This window comes from Triturus cristatus, chromosome 4_1 (assembly GCF_964204655.1).
Source record: "Triturus cristatus chromosome 4_1, aTriCri1.1, whole genome shotgun sequence".
NCBI lineage: Eukaryota > Metazoa > Chordata > Amphibia > Caudata > Salamandridae > Triturus > Triturus cristatus.
The window spans coordinates 287,223,432-287,247,148 of NC_140585.1; the positions used below are offsets into that span (position 1 = coordinate 287,223,432).

The 23,717-nt window shown below is 47.7% G+C and overlaps 1 protein-coding gene across 5 annotated transcripts in view; it reads left to right on the forward strand.

Moving 5' to 3' along the window:
• The window catches only part of LOC146854291 (uncharacterized), a 194,616-nt gene that overhangs the window by 91,284 nt on the left and 79,615 nt on the right, over positions 1-23,717 (forward strand). For 4 of the 5 annotated variants that reach the window (XM_085652075.1, XM_085652077.1, XM_085652076.1 and 1 more), the window contains one exon: positions 8,647-8,904. The exons of the other annotated variant lie outside the window; for it this stretch is intronic. In XM_085652075.1, the coding sequence (XP_085508201.1) occupies positions 8,647-8,904 (258 nt within the window). The remainder of the gene's footprint in view (positions 1-8,646; positions 8,905-23,717) is intronic. 5 annotated transcript variants of the gene reach the window in all.

The window sequence follows — 23,717 nt, forward strand, 5'->3', positions numbered from 1 at the left end:
CCTGAAAAAGAGGAAAAATCATTAATAATTTGAAGAAGAGAAGGGAGCGACCGAGGAAGACGAGTAAGGGTGAGTAAAATGTCATCAGCATACAGGTATATCTTGGAATGTCCAATTGGGAGGGGGACACCAGAGACCTCATCAGATTGACGGATGGTAGCAGCCAAAGGCTCCATAGCCAGAAGAAACAGAAGGGGGGATAATGGACAACCTTGGCATGTCCCTCTCTTAATCGTAAAGGTGTCAGACAGAAACCCACCACAATTCACCTGGGCAGAAGGGTGATTGTACAGTAAGCGTACCTTATCAATAAATTTCGTACCTAAACCAAATCTATCCATGACCGTGAAGAGATAATTCCATTCGATGCGATCGAACGCTTTTTCTGCGTCAAGTGAAAGGGCTAACGCATCGTCCACAAGATGTTGAGCCGACCACAGTGCATGGGCCAGAGAACGCAGATGGTTCCGGGAAGAACGTCCCGGTACAAAGCCTACTTGAGAGTGGTGTATCAAGGAAGGCAAGACTTTACGCAAACGAGATGCAAGAATACTAGCCAGGATTTTAATATCAGAGTTTAACAGAGAAATGGGACGATAACTGCTGCAAAGCTGGGGATCTTTACCTGGCTTCGGAAGCACAACAATAATAGCTTTGTTAGAAAGGGGGCCTAATGAAGATGCACTATCCGCCTCCTGGAATGCGGCATGTAGAGTTTCAATAATATTGTGACCTGCCCATCGATAAAATTCAGGAGGAAATCCATCCTCTCCAGGGGCCTTGTGGTAGGGCAGGGCAGCGACCGCACTAGCAACCTCATCCCTGGTTATTTCACCCTCGAGAATGGCTCTACCATCCGCTGAGAGAGAAGGAAGATGCACCTTTGCAAGAAATGCTGCCATCTTATCCGAATCCATTCGAGTATCAGAAGTATAAAGGGATTCATAAAAGGAGGCGAACTCATTAACAATGTCTTGAGGCTTTGTGCACAAGTGTCCTTGCGCAGATATGATGGCCGGAATGGCCATAGACGCCTCCCTCTGACGCAACTGCGGGCTAATAACCTTCCCGCCTTTTCCCCTTGCTCGTAATGTCGACCTTTCATTTTCTGTAAAGCCTATTCTGCTTTAGATGTAAAAAGACTGTTTAAGGCCATTCGGGCTTGTTCGAGTAATTTGCGATTTTGTAAGGACGGAGATGTGATGTACAGGCGAGAATAGGTTTGTATGTCATGTTCGAGCTCAACTTGTCTCCTTGCATTTTTCTTATTAGCAATTTCTGCATCACGCATTAATTGTCCCCTTAAAGTAGCCTTAGCCGCAGCCTAAAGAGTCCTGTTGGAGGCCACGGATCCCTGATTAGTAGAAAGATAATTTTGAAGGTGTGATTGCAGTTGGGATTTACCAGTAGGAGTCCTGTGGCGTTGAATATTCATTCGCCAGGGCTTACGTCCAGGCCTAGAAAGTCCCAGTTCAAGGGAAAGGAGAACCGGAGAGTGGTCAGACAAGGCTGCTTCCAGAATGCAGGAATCTGTGACCAATTGAACTGCGTTATGTGAGATGAGGAAATAATCAAGACGAGAAAATGTACCATGAACCGATGAAAAGAAAGTATATTCCTTATCCGTTGGATGGCTGAAACGCCAATGGTCAACCAACCCAATATCTGATATGAGGTCACCTAACAAAGCTCTATCTGACGCATTGCCCCTATCTAATGGGCCAGTTTTATCTAGAATGGAGTCTTGCGTCACATTCCAGTCTCCGCCAATCAAATATTGCGATGCATTAATTTCGAGCAGCAGGCGGGATAATTGAAAAAAGAATGTTTTTTTGGTACCCGTGGGGGCATAAACAGACCCTACACAAATGAGACTCTCCAATTTTAAGTTTAGCGAATACATAGCGGCCATTTACATCTGACCATGTTTTAGAGACAGTGACCGGAAGGGATTTGCGAAGGAGGATTGCAACTCCACACTTGCGGAGAGGACCTGCGTCCGTGGATTCATCTTGTTGGATGCTGCTATGTATAACCTTGCCCACCCAATCTCTACAAAGTTTATCTGATTCTAGAGCATCCAAATGGGTCTCTTGAAGCAAGGCCACATCTACATGCTTAGTCTGAAGGTAAGAGAGTACTTTCTTCCGTTTTATGTAATGAGTGAGACCATGTACATTCCAAGTAATTGCATTAAGAGAATGTGTTTTTGCCATAGTAGAATAATGCAAAAATCAGAAACAGGAGAATGAAGCACAAAACAACGTGTTGAACTAAACAAAGGAAAAGAAAAAGAAATGACAAAAAGAAGGGGAAACGGAAATAAAATAAATGGAAACGATACTCTGATTTAAGTGAGATACATGAAGGAGACAATAAGAAGAGTAATGAAGAAAGGAGATGAGATTTAGAGAAGTGATACAATAATAAAGAAACTATAAAATATTGAATAGTAGCAAGTAGGGATCAAGAAACCGTAAACTGTTACCCGCGGGTCTGGGCGCACTAGAGCGCCGCCACGGGAAAAGACCCCACAGAAAAAGAGAAAGGGTTAGGAAGGTAATAATAATATAGAAGGAAAGCCCAGAAGAGCATTGTGAAAAAGAACATAAGTACGATAGAGTAGAAAGAGCAAAATAGAAATTAAGAAGCAGCATTACTTAAAAAGAGAGATCTTAGTAATAATTGGATGTAAAGTAACCTAAGAGCATAAGGCATACATTGCGCATATAAATAAGCAAAGACCAACATGCAAGCGTGCAAATATAGTAATAAAACTATAATCAAACAATTAGGCGCCAAAGCACCCAAGTAAATGCAGAACCAGTAAAAAATATGCAGTAAATTGTAACCTGGAAAGCAATGAATACAGGAAGAAGAAAGAGTAATATTATAAAGCAGAGAAATAACAGAAAGTAGAGTAAAAGAGAAAGGAAATAAAGTAAAAAGCTAGCGAGAAAGAGATGAAAAAGGCAAACCGACATTATAAGAACAGCAAAACATGTCAAAAATGCGGCAATTAATTAACAATAGAAACAAGACTCACAAGGAAAAGGAGTCTACAGTTAACTGCCAAAAGGACTGGAGGTAACAGCTTCCAGGGGTGAAAGAATTATTCAGTCCGCATCTGAAGGAGTTTTAAGAGGAGAACGGGACTTGTCTCTTTGCAAATCTTGTGGGAATGTAGCAGCCGAAACCGATTGTATTGCAGATTTCCTATCCTCTTGTGAGCGATGAAGTCGTTCAAAATCCCTACCCCGAGATCGAGGGCTACTGGGAGGGCGCCTGCTGCGATCTGACAATGGAGTAGAAGACTTAGAGGGTGATTGGGACTGAGCTTGCTGTGAAGATGTAGTGAAAACCTCCATATCTTGAGGGTGGAGACAGTCCAAAAATTGCTGAAGATTCTCTGGGTCAAAAAAGTCCTTAGAAACTCCATCTTTGGTAACGCGAAAACGAGCAGGCTCAAATAGGCCATACTTGATGCCTAACTGACGTAATTGAGGTCGCATGGAGAGAAAGGCTTTCCGCCGCTCATTGGTTTCCTTGGAGAAATCAGCTGCCATATGAATGCGATGGCCTTCAAAGGAGAAGGAGCCTTGAAGCCGAGCAGCAGACAGTAATTGTCTTGTTTGTTCATGGCGAAGAAAACAGGCAATGATCGGCCGTGGGCGCGCAGTAGAATCACCATGTGGAGGGCCAATTCTATGAGCTCGCTGTATCTCCAGAGGTGGATTGAAAGAAATGCCAGTCAGCTTTGGGAGTATACGACACAGAAATGCACTGGAACTCTGCCCTTCAATGCGCTCTGGAAAACCAAAAAAACGGATGTTGTCCCTCCTACTTCTGTCTTCCAAATCAATGAGTTTGCTATGGAAGAATAAAAGGTCCCGGTCTTTATTTGGAAGGGAGTCCAATCGATTCTCCACTGCCAGAACTCTAGAGTCAAGGGATTCAATCTTCGCATGAAAACTGGTGATTTCTGTTTTAATTGATTTAGTCTCCTCAGCTAATGATGTAATTGTAAGGTTCATGTCATCTAATCGACGACTTACCTCAGATATTTCATGCAGAATACGTTGCAGAGTTGCCGCCGACGCCTGCCCACCATTAGAGGCCAAAGCCTGATGTGAGGCGGAAGGGGAGGAGGCATTGCCTTTTGTTGGCATATTGGTGGACTGTTTAAGAGCTTCTGCAAAAAGAAGTGGTTTAGAAGTCTTATTTCCTTGCTTAGGAGCAGACATTTGAGGAGAGTATTTGATAGAAACTTTGAAAATACGTGAGGACGTCTTGCCGTTAAGAAATGCTTATATGTAATCACAAAAAATACAGTGAAGTACCAGGACATGCAAAAGCAATACAATTAATAACTGTATATGTATGATGATAATATGCTAATTACCTCAAAAAGAGCTTATGTCACATTTCCAGTCACTAAAATGCAAAGGTACATCGTATAGAGGAGAAATCACTACTTAGTAACCCCCAAAACCATGAGCACAGTATAATTACATTTGTGAATATAATATTAGCTGTCGCTATGCTCAAAGGCGCGTAAATAGAACTGAGATAGGTGAAACAGCATATGCGCGCTTATGGCAATGGTAAACACAATTGCATTTACAGCAAAATAAACAAGACTGCAGAATGCAGAGTAGTCATGGCCCATATCAAAGTAGAGAATACACAGTCTGACTGAAAAGGTTGACGAGGGCACTATAATGACATTGAAAGAAGGCACACTCTTATGTGGGTCACACAGACTGCGCTAAAGAAAGCCATTTCCATGAAGCACCATCTGTTACCAAAGTCAAAGGACGCGAAACTGCAACTGTAGCAAAGGTGAAACAACTCATGGAAGGGCGAAAAGGTTCAGTTTGGAAGTTCAGGTTTAGTGTAACGAATCCTAAATTTTACTTGCTAGAGAGTCGCTAACCTTGCAGAGGATGAGGCGCACAATGACTGAATGAGGTGGGTGAGAAGAGCGCCACAACGAAATTGTAGAAGGATTTAATCCTACCAGTAGCAGACCATCCGCGCGTCAAAAACCAGGACTCCTGTCAGGTGATACTTCTGAAAGAAATATTGCAGCAGGCAAAATTGAAGGAGGCGCGACTTCATAAGGAGGCAGATACTCAACAACAACAGCGAAGGCGTGACTTCATGAGGAAGGCGCTCGATAACAGCAACGAAGGCGCGGCCTCATGAGGAGGTAGGCGCTCGTCATCAGCAACGAAGGCGCGGCCTCATGAGGAAGCAAGCGCTCTTCAGCAACAACAAAGACGCGGCCTCATGAGGGGCAGGCGCTCTTCGTAAGCAACAGAGGCGCGGCTTCAGGAGGAAGATGAGGCGGCCTACGGAAATACGTCAGGCAGGTTGCGCCGGACATGCAACGCCACACAGCTCCGTCGAGACGGTCAGCCCCAGGGAGACTTCGCTGTCACATCGCTGAAACACGCCCAAATCTCGCCCATCACCTTCCGACCGTCGCAGGGCATGTGAAGAGGACTCCAAAGCCGACATGGGGTGAGATATTTCCGTTAGGAGCCCATCCCGCGGCGGAGCTCACTCGTCACGCGGCCATCTTCCTGCGTGGCCAGACCACGCCCTCAAGTAGGAGAATCTTAAACGCATGATTCTCTTACTTATGTCAAATGTTGAGTCTTATGGGTTTTGTTTTGTTTTTTCTTCTTCTTCTTCTTTCTTTGTGATGGATACTTCTAAGTCCAGATACCTCATCTTTAGAATATCCCTGATTGCTAGACTGGATCTGGATAATTTTGCGGCAATGCTCTCGCACTCCGATTAGATGACGCCACGTGGCTCCAGAATGACTCTTTACCACCCTGAAAGTGACGCAAATAGACTCGTAAGCACCACTTCGTGCACTCACATCTGTTCCTTTCATTCTGCGCCCTGCAGTGTGGATCTGGAGTTCAAACCCCATCTATGTTAGTCTTCCATGCTTCAAAATTTACCTCCGACAATGTGCCAGGACAGATGTCTCCCACAAAAACAATAGAGTTCAATCTGTGCAGCGACTACAGGAAGCAGATGTTGGCCACAGACTTGTAGAACGTCTTTGGTGTTTGGGCTTCAGTCACAACTCAGACTTTGCAATAAATGTGCCCTTATGTTCCTGTAAACAATGCAGGAGGTCCAACTATTCATCACCAAGCATAGAAAGAGTTTGATTTCGAAACGGAAATCCTGCTCCAAGTCCGTGCCTCTCGCGATGCTGTTCCAGTAGCTGGGCCCATGTAAAATCCTGTTGCCTCTCATTATCTTCCTGTAAGTCGATGACTGGCAGTAAGCACAAGAAAGATAGGCGGAACCTGGTCCCATCCCACTACTCGAAATCAGAGTAAGGCACAAGGATGTCACAAGCCCCTTCGGACTTGGAGCTGATCCTGCGACTGACCTGACGCGTCCTTATTCCCTTGGCCGATCTTTATGCTGCCGCAAAAAGCCACATTGTAGGAGGCAATGCTGCAGCTCCTTCAGACTCTTCCTTGTCCCTCTGGTGTGCTTTCGGGCCTGAAGGTGCTCTAATTGGACATCTGCCAGTGGACGTCTCAGTGCCAACATATCCTGTGGGACATGTTACAAAGCCCTTTCTGACACGGAGTCACACTTCACTCCAGCCCCTGGGTCCACACCACCAGTTCATTCCATGCTAGTTGTGGATGGAAGTAGAAATGTATTCCAAAATGTGTAAAGGCAAGGTGCCCTATAAACAATCCAGCTTGCAACACTTTCCATTTTCACTGTTTAGATGTCCATCCTTATGAGGACAACATTATCTCTCGGACATGAAAAGAGCATAAAAAGAACACACTCTTAGAATAAACTTCTACAACTCTTGCAGATTGGTTTAATTTCCTAATAGGATTGTAGTGTCTCAACCATATAGCCTAGATTTCGAGACAGACGTAGAAAGGTGTTAAGGGGTTGTCCTTAACATGTATATAAAACTTATTTGTGCACAGGAGGTACAGAGCTTTAACACTTGCCTTATGTACCTTTGACACTTCTTAAACTTGAGCTGGATACTTTGGTCCTCTTCTAGAGTGTTTGTCTTCATTCTGGAAGCTGTCTCTACTGTGCTAAACGTTATTGTAAGGTGCAGACTTAGTCCAGTGAGACAGCCGACTTCACACCAAGCATTAACCTCCTAGATTCATATTTTGAGCAGTCACACATAGGATGTCCAGATGAAGTCTTTGGACAGACCAGGGTTGATACTGATGCCTATGCTGACTCAACCTGCGCTGGCCCCGCATGCAACTCTAATGTTGGTCTCCAATCCTAAACGTCATTGTCCTGTTTCAGGCCAATGGTGCACTAAAAGGTTACAAAAGAGTGATAATCAGTAAAAGGATGTTCTCGCAGTGTTTTACCACTGCGATATTTCGATAATCTATTTCATTCGAAAATCCTAAATGTCTATAAAAGCAAAATAGTGCCATCCTATCCAATGGAAGCTAACGATGATGCCACAAACTAAAGTTGTAAGGTATAAGTGCCCAGAGCAGAAAGTGCTGTGAGAAAATTATGCTACTTCCCTCCACCCATGATTCTCAAGCCTGATGTGGGATACATCCCTATACCGGGGGGGGGGATGGGAGGGGTTATAAAACCCAGCGAAATAATAAGAAAAAAAAGGATAATGCCCAGCAAGGAAAGCAAGCTCTTTAGTTCTAAAAGAAAGAAATGGTCCTTGGCTGTGCTCCATATCACGGAGCTCGATGTCCCTTCCATTTCTGAAAAGCAACGTGGAGCGGCATGCCTTAGCCAAGCAACTGGAAGACCTTGAAGGAAGAATTTCAAGTATACAACCGATGCTGTAATTCCATTCTGTATCCATCAAACAGGAGGTCACATACCCATACACTTGCCATCCAGCAGAAGAGCGGCTACTGTTTCAAAGTACAAGAGCAGGTAACATCCCACAGAATACAATCCTAAGAAAATGGAAGAACATCGCAAATCCAAACCATGTATTACTCTCTGTACAAGTACATACAACAGAAGATGGCCACTCAGAATAGTGGATACTGGTGAATACAGCTACAACATGATTTATATTGGATACCAAGAAACTCCATGGATGGTCGTACATGGTCAAACTTTTCAGCAGCAAGTGCCCTTTCCAATCTTTGTTGCCAGCAAATTTGTGTGATCGCAGCTCCTTAAACTCCCAGTTCCTTCCAATGAATAAGAGTGGCACCGGTCAACGATGGTATGATGAACCTGGAAGAATTGAAAAAAGGTGTGTTACGGTCCATGTGATCTTTCCTGGTGTAGGTGGACCAGCTGGTCTGTCTGGCACCAAACTGCTACAGATGGGTATAATTTTGCTGGCGTGAGAGGCGGAGTGAAGAACTGCCCAGTGGTTTTGTGGGAGCCAAACCCATTTGGTGTATGCTTTAGGGGTTTTAGCAAACTTAAAAACATCAATAGGTTCTTAAATGACTACTGTGTTGATGAGTGCAATGCCCTGTCAAAAGAATCTTGGTGACCACATGGTGCCATCAGCCTTAGAAGCAATGTTGTTACTGAACCTCTGTAACATCCTTTCACACAGCTAGAATTTTCCAAATCTTTTTATATTTTTATTAGAGCAAATTCTGATATATCTTTCAGATGATGCAGCATCAAATCCAGAGACGGTGGCACATATTGCAGACCACTTGGTGGAGATCCTCCGTGATGCTCTTGATTACTTTTCAAAACCGGTATACCCAGCTCCGATGCCCCCAGCTCCGGTGTACCATTCTCGGAGGCGCCCAGCTTGGAGGCGCCCAGCTTGGATGCGCCAAGCTTGGATGCGCCCAGCTCCGATACCCCCAGCTCCGAGGCGTATGAGAAGGTCCTTCCGTGTGGAAGATGACGGAATGTCAGGTGAGCAGACAGAAATTCTAGAGGAGGGTGTGGGTCAGAAAAGCTGGTTCATTGAGAATCTGAAATTTGTTATGGAGATACATTTTTCTTTTTTTTTTCTTCTTTTTAAAAAAAAAATTAAAATGACAAAAGAGAAATGTTAGGGGGTTGGTGTGGTACGCAGAGATACCAGTGGTGAATCAAGCAGGTAAAGCAAAGCAAGAGTGGTACTTTTTGGGGTCTGGGATTTTTGACAAACGAGGCATGCACAGTAGACGGAGCTGTGCTTGAATTGTTGGCACAGCATATTTTAATTGTCCATTTTTGGTTTTTTCGGCTCATAATGGGCACAGGATTTGGAAGGGATTGTGTAGCTCATTGCAATCTTTATTTCAGAATTTCCCTTTATAAATCTCTTCTCTTTGTTTGAGTAGATGTGCCAGCCTGTGAATGAAAAATCGTTGTAGCAACTTAAACTTTAAAAGTTAATTCTCTCATCTTCTGTTTGAACTGTCTGAGTTACTTTACTCATTCATACACGTTTTAGTCAAGCCAATGACTTTGAAATGTTTTTGTGTTGTCTCAAGATTCTCCTAATCGTGTCAAAATGTTGGTCGCTGGTTTTTAGGTCTCGGCTCGAGGGCTGCGCTTGCGCAGTCTCGCTCCGAGATTTAATGTTTCGGAGTGGGACTTTAACCCGCCCCTTTTTTTTACCTCTTCCCCATTGGCTGGCCTCTGAAATACTGGTCAGCCATTGGAGAAGAGCATTGTCTCTCCAAACAAGCCCCGTCTTTTTCGGATTCGGGGGCGTGTTTTTTGCGATTCTTTCTCTCCTCTGGAATGTAAACATTCCAGCCAATGACAAGAGGAGAGAAAGAAAAACACGACCCCGAAAACGCCGCTGCGTTTCTCCGAGGCATTTCTGCTTGACCTCGGAGAAAGGCGGCGGCGTTTTCTCCCCACTCACTACATAATCCCTAAGTAACGCAGGGTCAGGTGTCGAGCCCGCTTGTGTGTTTGAATGTTAGTGTAGTCCTTACTGTTTCTCCATTATAACCAGAGTTCCACGTTCCGGGTTCTAATGTCGGCAGTTGCTGTTTCTTTCTGTTGGCCGCCTGACGGTTGATGCGTGGACTCTAGATCAACAAAGCTCAATTAAGACTTTTTGAGTTTTGGATTAATCTGTGTGACCAAGTATAAGCCTGATTAACCCTCTAACCCCATCCTGTCTTTCCTCGTCAGCCGATTACCTTCATTTTCACCTTCCTGCCTCTGCCTACCAGCCCATCTCTTTCTAGCGCCAAGAACTGTTCCAGGCGATAGAGCGCTTTAGAACTTTTTTTGACTAGACCAGTCTACGCTGGCCCTTTTTGTCTCATCCCTGTGGCGGGGCAGTGCCACACCTGAAGCTGGACAGCAGAAGCCGATAACTGCACAACTCCGTCATTTTGTATAAAATCAAAACTGAGTGAAATGAAGAGGCGGCACCGCCGCTCAAGGAGAAAAGTACCTACGCCGCGCGATCTGCAAACTGTGAAATGTAGAGCTTCTTACAATCAGCTGTGGCAGTAAATACAGCCCTTCGACACAGAAAGCCAATTGCTAAATTAAAAGAGGCAGTTCAGTCACTGCTGCAAATGGAAAATGTCAAACGAGTGTCATGGTCAGAGCGAAGACAGCACTTCTCTTGTACAGCATCAAATGACTTTTTTGTTTAACAGCACATCTCTCTCATAGACCTATCTACCCACCTGCTTTGTTATCATTAGACCTGATTATTTAGCTGAACAGAGTTGCTGCAAAAGCTTGGACTCTGCAGAGTGCCACCCGGCCTCTTCTGCACAGTGTAACAAGCATGCAGCCAGAGGGCTGGGCACGGCCCGAAGGCATAAAGGCTGGGTGAATGCTCGTGGTCACTCGGCATCAGCAGCCTCTTCCACGACAAAAAAAAAGAGCGCCTCCGAGGAGCACATGTAGAGTTTGTGTGCTGTAAACGATTGAAGCGCCATGTAATCACATGCCACCCACACACTGTCCGCGCTGCTCCTCTTCCTGTTACAGGAAATTCATTTTCTGGGATTCCAGCACCTTTCAGTACCACCCATTATTTTAATTTCCTGTTTTAAACACCCATTCCTTACTATAAAAAATAATAATTTCGCATTTTATTTTATTCACTTTTGAGAGAGATGTGCAGAGCATCTATGTGTAATCCTATACCATACACAAGAGCGAGGTTTAACTGCTTTGTTTTTGTGACTGGAAGTGCGATAACTTGATGTGAATACCTCAGTGTGAGGCCCATAGGCTTTGTTCAGCTTGGCCGCGAGCGTGTTGTGTGGAGGTGTTCTCTTCAAACATGGCGGCGCCCCGATCACGGGTTCTAAGCAGGCTGGGTTGTTTGTCTGGCACTTGCTCGAAAAATTCTTTGTTGGAAGAGCCCAGCTGCTAGACCAGAAACTAATATACTCTGAAAGGTTTCTCAGTTTGACCACATGAGCCGTCTGTCGGCCTCTGCGTCAGTGTGCGGCTCTCTGTGTGTGTGTGTGTGTGTGTGTGTGGGGGTGAGTGGCTCTGTGTGTGTGGGTGGCTCTGTGGGTGGGTGGCTCTGTGTGTGGGGGTGGGTGGCTCTGTGTGTGTGTGGGTGGCTCTGTGGGTGGGTGGCTCTGTGTGTGTGTGGGGGTGGGTGGCTCTGTGGGTGGGTGGGTGGCTCTGTGTGGGTGCAAATGCAATAGGTCTCGCATTTGAGTGATTAAGCTATTGACATTGTAAATAACAATGCCGTTTCTTTAACCCCTTCGATGCTGCGCAGATTCCGCCGCTGTGCTGGCGGAATCTTGCGCGGGCGTGGTCATGACGGAATGGTTCCGTCATGAGCACAGCTCAACCGTGGGTCATGACGGAACCATTCCGTCATGAGCACCGAAGGGGTTAAATGTTTTGAAAACAAAAACATAAACAAAAATAATGTCATGAGCAATGCCAATAGCTCTAACTTTAACAATGCCGAGACCGTTGCATTGTAAATGCTTGTTTTTCTTTTTCTGATGAATACCTGAAGTGCAGATACCTTACCCAGATAGATGGCTCCGTGATAACTACACACCACCCTGGAAGTGACCGAGAAGAGACTACTCCTATAAGCGCTACCCCTTGCACTGACATCTGCTCCTTTCATTCTGCCCCCTTGATGCTCCACTTCCTACTTTGTTGGTCTTCTGACCATTTCGAAGTTTATTTCAGAATGTGTGCCAGGAAAGTCTCCCACAAAAATAGAATTTAATACATGCGTGAATTCAGGCAGAAGATGTTGGTCACGGACCCATACAATTTGTGTCTTTGGTGCTTGGACTTGTCACAACCAAAAGCTGTGCTATAAATGTCTTCCTGCACCTAGGCTGTACAGGAGGTGACTCACTGCTCTGCTTTTGCTGAGCATAAGAGGTTGCTGTTGACACAGCAGTCCTGTTCCAAGTTGCAGGGCCACTCGCAATAACGTTCAAGTAGCCAGTTCTATATGAAGTCCTGTTCCCACACAGTCTTCCGGTAAGTCAACAATGTTCTATAAGCAAAGCAAAATCAGCAGGAACAAACCCCCATCCCAGTGCTTAATTTGAGGTGGTGGTTCCGGTGCTTGTCACCGGTGCTTGATTCTCAATACCAGCATTAATGACCGTCCATTGCATAATTTAATGATGAGCACAATAACTGTTTTTATAATTAAATATAGATTAATAAATAAATACTTGTTACACTAATAGCTTTGGGTGGCCTGGAATAGTTTGAAATGTCACATGTCTAGGAATGTGCTGGCACAGATATTTGCAGTACTGCCAGGGACAATGGGTGGTGCAAGCTGCAGTGGCCTTCTGAGACTGGTCCAGACACTTGTGTTTTTACAAATTAAGCACTGCCCCCATCTGGCTACTTAAATTCAGATGGAAAAGGCATAAGGGATTATAAGCACCTTTTGACTTGGACCCGTCCTGCAATGACCCGGTGCACCCCAATTCTCTAGGCTGTTGTCAGCCCTGATGTAAAGGGCGTGCTGCAGCTTCTTCTAATAGATGCTTCTGATCCCTGTGGTGTGCCTTCGGGGCACCATGGATTACAAGAGGCTCTAGTTGGCCTTCTCCAAGCAGGCTCACCCTCATGCTAACAAACCATGTAGGATCTATTCCTGAATCCTTTCTAGTCATGCCCCTGGGTCTACACCAGTCCATTTAATTCATGTGCTTACCCAGACTTCTGCGGCCCCGGATGTGACTCGAACACTGGTCTCCAAACCTGAGCCATCTTATGCCTGCTTCAGGTCAATGTCTCACTATGAGGTTACAAAAGTGCAACCAGACTAATACTTGGGTTTTGTATCTACACCACTACATTTGGCGGAGAGGACTTAAACTGATACGGGTCAGGGAATTCCAGATGTTCCCCACAATACTGTTGACTAGGCAGGCAACCTACTTCCACCCTTTTATACCCATAACTGACTATACCTGGATTAAAAAATTCCAGTTGGCTAGATACATATCCAGAGACTGCACTGGACTCAGAACCTGGCAACCAATGGAAGTATCTGTGTGAAGAACAGCAGAAGTGCTAGGTTTAGTTTGTTACTGTTGAAACAAAAGTAGACTTGTTAACTGAGATCCTTAATCATGTCCTACCACTTCTGAACCACTATTGTTGTTCAGCGAGACTCTCCTGGACAAACCTTTGTCTTCCTGGTTTACACTGTGCCAGGTGACATGCCCTGCCTCTGGTTAAGTCATCCCTGAAAGCCTGGTGGTAGAGGAGTCAAGAAGTAAAGTCACTTCTAATGTCTTTCAGACCAATCCTCCAAGAAAGAAAGTCTAAACATGTTTTTGTCTTAGAAAAGAGCATGTTCCCTTGGGCCAGTTTATGCCTAGAACAGTGTGCTTTCTGGGGAGGTGGGGCCATTGCCAATAAGAACTTGCTGGCTGTCCTGGAAGACTTCAGAGCCTTGCTGTCATGATGAGCAGTATGCAGCAAAGAATATCTTATATGCTAGACTGGACAATGAAGACTCTGTTGGCAGAGCTACTGGTACCAGTCTAGTGCTTAGAAGACGTGGCTGGATGAGATCAACCGGGTTTACAGGAGATATCCAAGTATATTTGAACATGCCTGTTCATCGATCTGTATTGTTTGGAGAGAAGGCTGATGTGGTATTCAAAAGATTTAAAGACCACCAAGCCACAGCACAATCCCTGTAAACCATGTCTCCTGCCAAGCAGGTCCACCAAAGTGCAAGAGGTTTAGGGATTATTCCAGGGGCCTACCTTACAGACCACCCTAGCCCTCCCAGCTTCTATGTATGTATTTATGTATATTGTATTCATAAACTGCAAACCTAGCCGGAAGGGAGCAGAGCAAAGTACATGGTCGATGACCAGCATAAAGTTGACAAAGGGAGAGGGAGCTAAGTTGTGGATGATTAATGCATTATGATGTATTTTTTTGAGTCTTCAACTATTTCCTACATTTGAAAAGTGTGGGGCAGTCCTGATGGATACTGGGATGATGTCCCAGATCATGGGGTCATAGATGGAAAACGACTGTCTTACTTGTACTTTATTACACTTAGTCTGCAGTCTGATGGTGTCCTGGCCATGGGTGTGCTGAGAACCAGCAGAAGGGTGAACTTCTCAGCAAGCTAAACGGGGGTACTGGTTATGATGGCTTTGGAGATGGTGCGGGCTGGCAAGGGGACCCAATGGATTTCCGTAAAGATGGAAATTAAGTTCTGTAGTAGGGGATCTCTGTGTATAGTCATAATCTAGTGAATAGTCCCGCCCATGTGCGGGGACCCCGGAGCAATAAAAATAATCTCTTAAGGTGTCAAGCCATGCAGACCTGCATCTACACCTAAGAGAGAATTTCAAAGACAGATAATGCAGCCTATATCCACAGGCTACACTGTCCAGTACTTCAACTAGAAAAATTCCACCAACATCCACAAACAGCACTGCCTGCCCAGCTTTTTCCACAGAGAGAAAACCTGCCTCTACCAGCAAAAGCCTCTGGAATGATAGAGAGGAAGGAATGGACAGACAAGCCCCATAGGCTGCCATTATGTGGCTCAGAACAGGATACTGTGCCTTTAAGAAAACTTTCCAGAACTTTTCCAGTATCCCAGAATGCACAGCAGGTCCCTTTTACTTTCAGTTCTTTTTTCCGGCTCCTGCTTGCAGGACCCTGGAGCATTGAGCTCTCCCTTTTCAAGGGTTTATTTGGTGATTTTTTGTCATCCTGTGTTTAAGTATTGTGTCCTTCCTTCTGGTGCTGTCAACATGCCTGGCTTGTTCGACAAGTGTCCAGATTGCGATAGGAAGAAGGCTAAATCAGACCCACACAAGGTGTGCATCGGCTGCCTTCCCCAGACCCATGTGCCAGAGGAGTGTGAGATCTGCCACTCCTTTTCTGCCAGGACCCTGAGGGAAAGATTGAAGATCAGGCTCCAAGTCCTGGAGGACAGAAGACTGAAGGCACAAGGTGGGTCAGGAGGGGCTGATTCTGCCCATGCTGAGGCCTCTGGGGAGCTCCCCAGGGGCAGGAAGACCAGCAAGCGTCCCCATTCTCCGCCGACGTCGATGACGTCGAGAGGGATGACTACGGTCTGTTCTCCTTCTCCCCAGGACTCTGGGGGGAAGCGATGTCGACGCTCGACGTCGAGGGAGCTGAACAGGCCGCCGTCGACGGATTCATAGTCGTCTTCATCGACGCCGTCAACTGCAACGTCGAGTCTTCGACGTCGAGATCAGGCCCGCCGTCGGCGGTCGCCGTCGAGAGGACGTCGACTGTCACCGTCGGCGAAGAGGAGACGGTCGCCGTCGAAGAGTTATCCGACGTCGCCGTCGAGGCGAAGGTCGCCGTCGAGGCGGAGATCGCCGTCGAGGCGAAGGTCGCCGTCGAGGAGATCGCCGTCGAGGAGATCGACGTCGAGGAGAGGTTCATCGGCGTCTAAGGCGCAGGGAGCGCCCGGACACCAGGAGCCCCTCGGGGTCACGCAAACGGAGAACGGAGTCACCGGGATGGGTGTACTCGGAGGTGTATACTCCTCCTCCTCCGCCGCCGCCACCTCCTCCTCCGCCGCCACCTCCTCCTCCCCCTCCTCCGCCTCCGCCGTATACTCCTCGCAGGCCCTCTGGACCCCCCGCGATTCCGCCACGATCGGTCTCGCTGCCCCGGTATCCGCCGCCGCCGCAGGGAACGCCTAGGCCGAGGCGCCAGGACCGGCGAGGCAGACAGACCGAAGCCGAAGAGGTCGTGCTCTCGCTCCGGACGGAGACGAAGAAGATCGCGGAGCTGGGGGAGGACGTCGTCGTCCACATCGGGACGACGCCATAGGAGGCGCAGATCCCGATCACGCACTCTATCATCTGCCAGGGACTTCTCGCCGACGCTGTCGGACTCGCCGGGGACGAGGGTGTCTCCGGTTGACGATCTAGTCTCCTTTCAGGAAGTACTGCTGAGGGGTGCAGCCAAGTTGGGAATCACGTTGACGGTGCCGACACCTACGACGTCCGTGATTTTCGAGACGCTACACAAAAAGCATTTGTCTCGCCCCCTGCTGCCTCTGGTTCCCAGTCTGGTGGCGCCCGCTATGGAGTTGTTCCTCACTCCGGCGGTGGCGAAATCCGCCCCTTCCCGGCTCCTGAAGAAATATCGGGCGCCTGACTCGGACCCGGCCTTTTTGCGGATGGAACCGAAGCCGGATTCGGTCATTGTGACGGCGGCGAGGAAACAACATGCGACCACCCCTTCATCCACAGTTCCGCCCGACAAGGAGAGCCGTTGGCTGGATTCGGCGGGCAGGAAGGTCTGTGGGACGGCCTCTACCACCATGAAGGCGGCAAGTGCCGGGGCTCTGCTGGGGCCATGCCCTGTGGGAGTCGCTCCAGCAGTACGCGGAGCTGCTGCCTCGCGACAAGAGGGAGGACTTTTTGGAGACCCTGCGCGAGGGGATGCTGGTATCAAACCAGGTTATCAGTGCGGCAGCTGATGTGTCCCTGTTGGCGGCGCATGGGTACTGTCACGGCGTACACCAACGACGTCACGGCTGTCGGGTTGGAAAAGCCAGAAAAGAAGAAGCGCCCGTTCCAGAGACGGTTCGGGGCTGCGGGCAGAGTGCGTGGGCAGGCCTCGGGACTGCAGCAACACCAGCAGCAGCAGTTCAGGAAACCCTTCCAGAAACGCCAGAAGGGTAGGGGGGGCCCAGCAGTCCGCGACTACTGCCAAGGGCCCGGCCGGGTCTCGGCCCTGAGCGTCTACTTCCCTCGCAACCGTTACCCACTCCAGTGGGGGGAAGCATTCAATTTTTTCCGGCAGAGTGGAGAAAAATTACTCAGGACAAGTGGGTGCTGAATATTGTTTGCAATGGATACAGTTCGGTTCATCAGCCCGCCTCCAGCGATTCCGCCGGTAAGCTCACGGTATCAACTGCGAGAGCTCCAGGCGGAGGCAGACATCCTGATGAGGAAAAAGGCGGTGGAAGACGTACCTCTGTCTCAAAGGGGAAGAGGTCTGTACTCTCGGTTCTTCCTGGTTCGCAAGAAGGACAAGAACGAGTTCAGGCCCATTCTGGACCTGCGGCAAGCAAACTAGTGGATTCGCAGAGAAAAGTTTTGCATGTTATCGTTGCATCACATTTATCCTCAGCTGCAACGGGGAGACTGGCTCTGTGCCATAGACCTACAGGACGCATACTTCCATGTGCCCATTGCACGGAAACACAGGAAGTTCCTGCGGTTCCAAGTCGGCGCCAATCTATCAATACACAGTACTGCTATTCGGGCTAAAGTCTGCGCCCAGGACCTTCTCGAAGTGCATGGCAGTGGGGGCGGCACACCTGCGGAGGAACAAGGTGTTTGTCTACCCTTATCTGGACGATTGGCTGATCAAGGCAAGCTCTTTCTCGGAAGCACAAGCACACTTCAAGAAGACGTGCTTCCTCTTGAACAAGCTGGGATTGCATGTCAACATGTCCAAGTCTGTCCCGACTCCGGTCCAGTGCATACAGTACTTGGGGGCCTCCATCAATACGCTGTCGGCAAGCGTGTTTCCTTCGGAGGAGAGACAGTTATCACTCCTTCGGAAGGCGCAGGCTCTTATGTCCGCTCCATCGACGACAGTGAGGAAGGTGTCTTCACTGCTGGGATCGATGGCCTCCTGTATCTTCCTCACGCACGGCTGCACATGAGACCCCTGCAGGAGTGCTTGGAGGATCAGTGGGACCAGAGGACAGGTTCTTGGGACGACAAGATACGGCTGTCTCATCATGCTCTGCAGTCTCTGAAATGGTGGTGTTCGGCGGGCAATCTCCTCAGGGGAGTCCCTTTCCACAGGGACATTCCCGAGACAAGTATCGTGACGGATGCGTCCCTTCAAGGTTGGGGAGCGCATTCCGAAGACTTACAGATACAAAGAAAATGGTCCCCGTTAGAATCCACGTACCACATCAATTTTCTGGAACTCAGAGCAGTTCATCTGGCATTGAAGGCCTTCCTTCCGTCCTTCCGGACCGACTCGCTGCTGATACAGACGGACAATACAACCACGATGTATTACCTCAACAAGCAGGGGGGGGTCAAGATCGCGCACCCTGTCGCAGGAGGCGCAGACGATCTGGCGCTGGCTTCTGGCCAGGGGACTGACGATTACAGCCACGCATCTGCCGGGGGTGCAGAATGTTCAGGCGGACGCACTGAGCCGACTGCTTCAGGAAAACCACGAGTGGGTCATAAACGACGAAGTACTAGAAGAAGTCTTCGCAAGGTGGGGAACTCCAGATGTAGATCTGTTCGCCACCGCCGAAAACAGCAAATGCCGAGACTTCGCATCCAGGTACTACCAGCGGGGGACGCTGGGGAATGCGCTATGGATCGACTGGTCGAACAGCTTTCTGTACGCTTTTCCACCCATTCCCCTGATTCCGGCGGTGCTCATCAAGTTGTCCCAGTCCGGGGCGCGGATGATCCTGATTGCTCCGGAATGGCCCAGGCAGTGGTGGTTCACGGACCTGCTTCACCGGTCTCTCCTTCCTCACATGCGGCTGCCGTGCAGGCCAGACCTTCTCACGAAGTTCGGGGGGCGGATGGTGCATCCCAACCTCTCGTCTTTGAGTTTGGCGGCATGGCTCCTGAGATAGTGCAATATGGCCATTTGAATCTACCAGAAGATTGTATGGGCATACTGAAGGAGGCTAAACGTCCTTCCACTAGGACTTCCTACGCTTATAAGCGGAAGAGATTCTGCATCTGGTGCAAGTCCAAGAACTTTGATCCTACGACATGTACGGAAGATGTCATCCTTCCATACCTTTTACATTTGGCGCAGTCTGGCCTTAATTTCCACTCCATTAAGGTGCATCTCGCTGCTTTGACTGCTTACAGGAAATGCCCTTCACAGACTTCCTTCTTTCAGATCCCTGTGTTCAAGGATTTTCTGGAAGGCTCTAAGGTGTTCCCTCCTGTCAGACTTCCCTCGCCTTCCTGGGAATTGAATGTGGTGCTGTCCAGATTGATGAAGGAGCCTTTTGAACCTATTCACAAGGCTTCGTTGCAGCACTTATCCTGGAAGGCGGCATTCCTAGTGGCCATTACATCGGCCCGCAGGGTGAGTGAACTTCAGGCGTTGTGTTGCCATGAACCTTATACTGTATTTCATGCTGCAAAGGTTGTTATGCGTACTCACCCTAAATTTCTTCCTAAGGTTATTTCTGATTTTCATGTTAACCAGACCATAACGTTACCTACGTTTTTTCAGAATCCCTCTTCCCCAGCGGAAAGGTCTCTACATTCCCTGGATGTTAGGAGGGTGTTGAAGTTTTATCTTGATAAGACCAAAGATATTCGTAGGTCAGACCAGTTGTTTATCAATTATGGATCAGTCAGGACCGGTCTTGCTACCTCCAAACAATCCATCTCTCGGTGGATTGTGTCCTGCATACAATTGTGTTATCACAAGGCTAATAAGACCTTAGGAGGTAAACCTAAGGCTCATTCCACCAGGGGCAAAGCTGCCACAACTGCTTTGCTGCATAATGTTCCGATTGCAGAAATCTGCAAGGCGGCCACTTGGAAGTCGGTCCATACCTTTGCATCGCATTACTGCCTGGACACGGATGCCAGGGCAGATGCTCAGGTTGGGCAGGCTTCGCTGCGAAATTTGTTCGCACAATAGTGGTATGATTTTGTAATCCTCTCCACCGCCGTTTTGGTGTGGGGATGGGCTTGCCATTCTATTCACTAGATTATGACTATACACAGAGATCCCCTACTACAGAAGGAGTAGTTTCTTTTCTGTAACTCCAGTTCTGTAGTAGGGGTATCTCTGTTATAGTCATAAGCACCCACCCTCCTCCCCGGTGGAGAGAGAACTATTAATGTGAGGAATGCTACAGGTCTGGCGTGCTACGCCTTCAAAAAGAACTGAAAGTAAAAGGGACCTGCTGTGCATTCTGGGATACTGGAAAAGTTCTGGAAAGTTTTCTTAAAGGCACAGTATCCTGTTCTGAGCCACATAATGGCAGCCTATGGGGCTTGTCTGTCCATTCCTTCCTCTCTATCATTCCAGAGGCTTTTGCTGGTAGAGGCAGGTTTTCTCTCTGTGGAAAAAGCTGGGCAGGCAGTGCTGTTTGTGGATGTTGGTGGAATTTTTCTAGTTGAAGTACTGGACAGTGTAGCCTGTGGATATAGGCTGCATTATCTGTCTTTGAAATTCTCTCTTAGGTGTAGATGCAGTCTGCATGGCTTGACACCTTAAGAGATTATTTTTATTGCTCCGGGGTCCCCGCACATGGGCGGGACTATTCACTAGATTATGACTATAACAGAGATACCCCTACTACAGAAATGGAGTTACAGAAAAGAAACTACGCCTGATCCTACTTCTTCAGTCCATAGATGAGAGCTGCTGCTGCATGTAGGATGCCCCTAATGGATGCTAGTGTGGAGTCAGACACACAGGCCTATACTCAGACAGGAGGAGGCAGGATATATTTCCTCCCCGGTTGGAAATCAATCATGTCAGACATGGTGGTCTTGCAAATCTTTCAAATGGGCTAAGCCTTGCCTTTCATTTCCTCCATGTCTGTTTTCACACGAGTGGCTGTCAGTAAACCATTCTGCAATTTGTTGTAACAAATCCACCTTCTGTTGGCCAAAGGTGGCCTCAAGTGGCAGAAGTGATGGGTGTCATTTGCACTACCTCGTACTGAGGACGGAGGCCTCTGGCATATACTGGGCCTCTGAGCACTGACTGTTGTGCAGAAAAGAGTTCAATATGCTCACCATGGACTCGTTCTGCTCTGGTTTCAGGAGCCTGGATTGTGTCCTTGGACTTGTAGGATGCATATTTTCATATACCCATCGTGCAGCCCCACAGATGTTTTCGGATCACGGTGGAGTCGGAACACTTTAAATTTGCCATGCTTCACACAGGCCTGATTGATAAGGAGATTTGTTCCTGTACCTTGAGAATTGGGTGCTCGAGTTCGGCTAGCCACAGTTCATCGTAGACTACGTCTGGATGACAGCCAAACTCCTGGCAGTTTTATGGCTTTTCGTCAATGAGCCAAAGTCCCACCTGGGACCAAAGCAGAGGATTCCTTTCATTGGGACTGCTCTAGACACAGTGGCATTCAAGGCATTTCCACCACTCCAGCAGGTCCAGGACATTAATTCCAAAACATTAAGGATATGATCCAGATGTTGTGGGCTTAATCCTAGGCCTCGGTTAGTGTCTCTGAAGCTTCTTTGACTCTGCTACATGCATCCTCCTTGCTCTGAATTCTAGGTTGCATATGAGGGGTATGCACTGGAATTACAAGTTTCAGTGTGCCCAGCATCAGGGCTGCCACTCTCTCGAACCAGATCTCAGAGGAGACCGGTCAGGATCTTCTGTGGTAGCAGACCAATGCGAAACTGACCAGTGGCAGGCCCCTTTCCTTTCCCCACCCAGATTCCCAGCATCACTGCTGGGTTGACTGGGCATGGAGGAAGTGGAAATTAGTCTTATGGTCTCTGGGGGAGAGCCAGCGCTATCAGTATTCTGAAGCTTTAGGTTTTCCGTCTGGTCCTGAAATCCTCCTTGCTGACAATCAAGGTGAGGCTGGTGCAGGTCTTCATGGACAACCTGACCTCAGGACAGAGTTGCCTCTCCTGTGACGAGGCCCTACACCTCTAGAGGTGACTGGGCCAGTAGAACATCTTTCTCACAGCCAACCATCCAGTAGGATCTCTGAATGCCAGAACAGATAAGCTTAGCGGATGTGGACAAGTGGATCACAAGTGTCCTCTCCATCCTGAAGCGTCAAAACTACTGTTTCCTCCAGAAAAGTCATTGGAAGACTCATTCCAACTACATTCGGACCGGCGGCTCCTGTACACTTTTCTGCCCCTGCCTCTCCTGCCTGTACTTATGAGGAAGGTCCAGACAGACCAGACTAAAGTCCTCTTAATAGCCCCAGACTTGGTTAGGAAAGTATGGTACCCAGAGCCCCTAGATTATTTGCTCTCCAATCCAGCTACCACTTCTGGAGGACAGCCTGTCTCCAACATGAAAGGGTCCTGGATCTGAGAGGTGCCAATTGGGTGTACAAGGTACAGTTTTGAAAGATCACAGGCCCTGGGAACCTGATTGGCAGGGACCCAGGGCACATAAAGTCAAAGTGCATCAGTAGTCTGGAAAAAAGTGTGGGGTGGGGGGGTTACTGCAACAGAAACCCAGCTTCCTACAATCTTACTTTGTGGGATTCTCTGGTGTAAAGAAAGGGAAGGTGTTGCAGAAAAGGACATTGTCAAGATGGATAGTCCCTTGTGTCAAATCTACTATGTGTTAACAAAGCAGCAACCACCGAAAGGCCTGCTGGTTCATTCCACCAGGGCTTTGGCCACTCTAATGGCATTGACCAGGGGGCTGGGGGGGGGTGACAGTTCTGAACATTTTACAGGCTGTAACGTAGGCGTCTGTGCATGTTCACAAAATGCTGCTGCCTTAACAGCCATGTCCAATGGGTGGGCCATTTTGCCTGCTAAATCCTGCAAGATTACCTAATTTAAGCCTACTTCTCAGACCCTGCAGCTTGGAAGGTACTTCTGTGGTATATATTCTAAGGTTGAGGTATCTGCAGTTAGAAGTAGCCACCTTAAGAACAATTTACTTAACTTTGATAACGCACTTTCTGGTTGATGCCGTTTCTAACCACAGATTGCTCACTGCCCTCCCACCTCCCCCTTCTTTGAATTGGACTCCTGAACATCATCATAACGTTCCAACTTAGATGTGTCCGTACTGTCACTTGTAATATGTTTGTAGTGCTCCGTGCATAGGAGAAGAATGACTCCACTGTTATCAGCATCCTTGGTTGGTGCTTATATACAGCTTCACTCAGTATCTTCTGGGGTGGTATAGAGTCATGGCAGGTCCACATGGCACCACCTATCGGCGAGCATTGCTGTAAAATTCTGAATCCAATCTGGCGCATAGGTATATTCTAAAGGTGAGGAAACTGTAGTTAGAGTATCCAATAGAAAAGAGCGTTACCAAAGGTAATTAAGCTGCACCTTGATTAAAAAAAAAAAGGTAGGTCTTGTGACCATGGTTTGTGAGTTTTTGTTTGTTTTTTTTTTTTGTATTGTCCCGCTGCTCCTGGCTGTGCATCTTGGAAAGACTATAGCTGATCCTAGTTTCTTTTCTGGGCTTTTGTGTTCAGTGGATTTTTTTTTTCCTTCTTGCTTCCTAGAATAGTACATTGGGGAAAAGCCTATTCCCCTTCACCCTCACCCCCGCCCTCCCTAACATGAGAA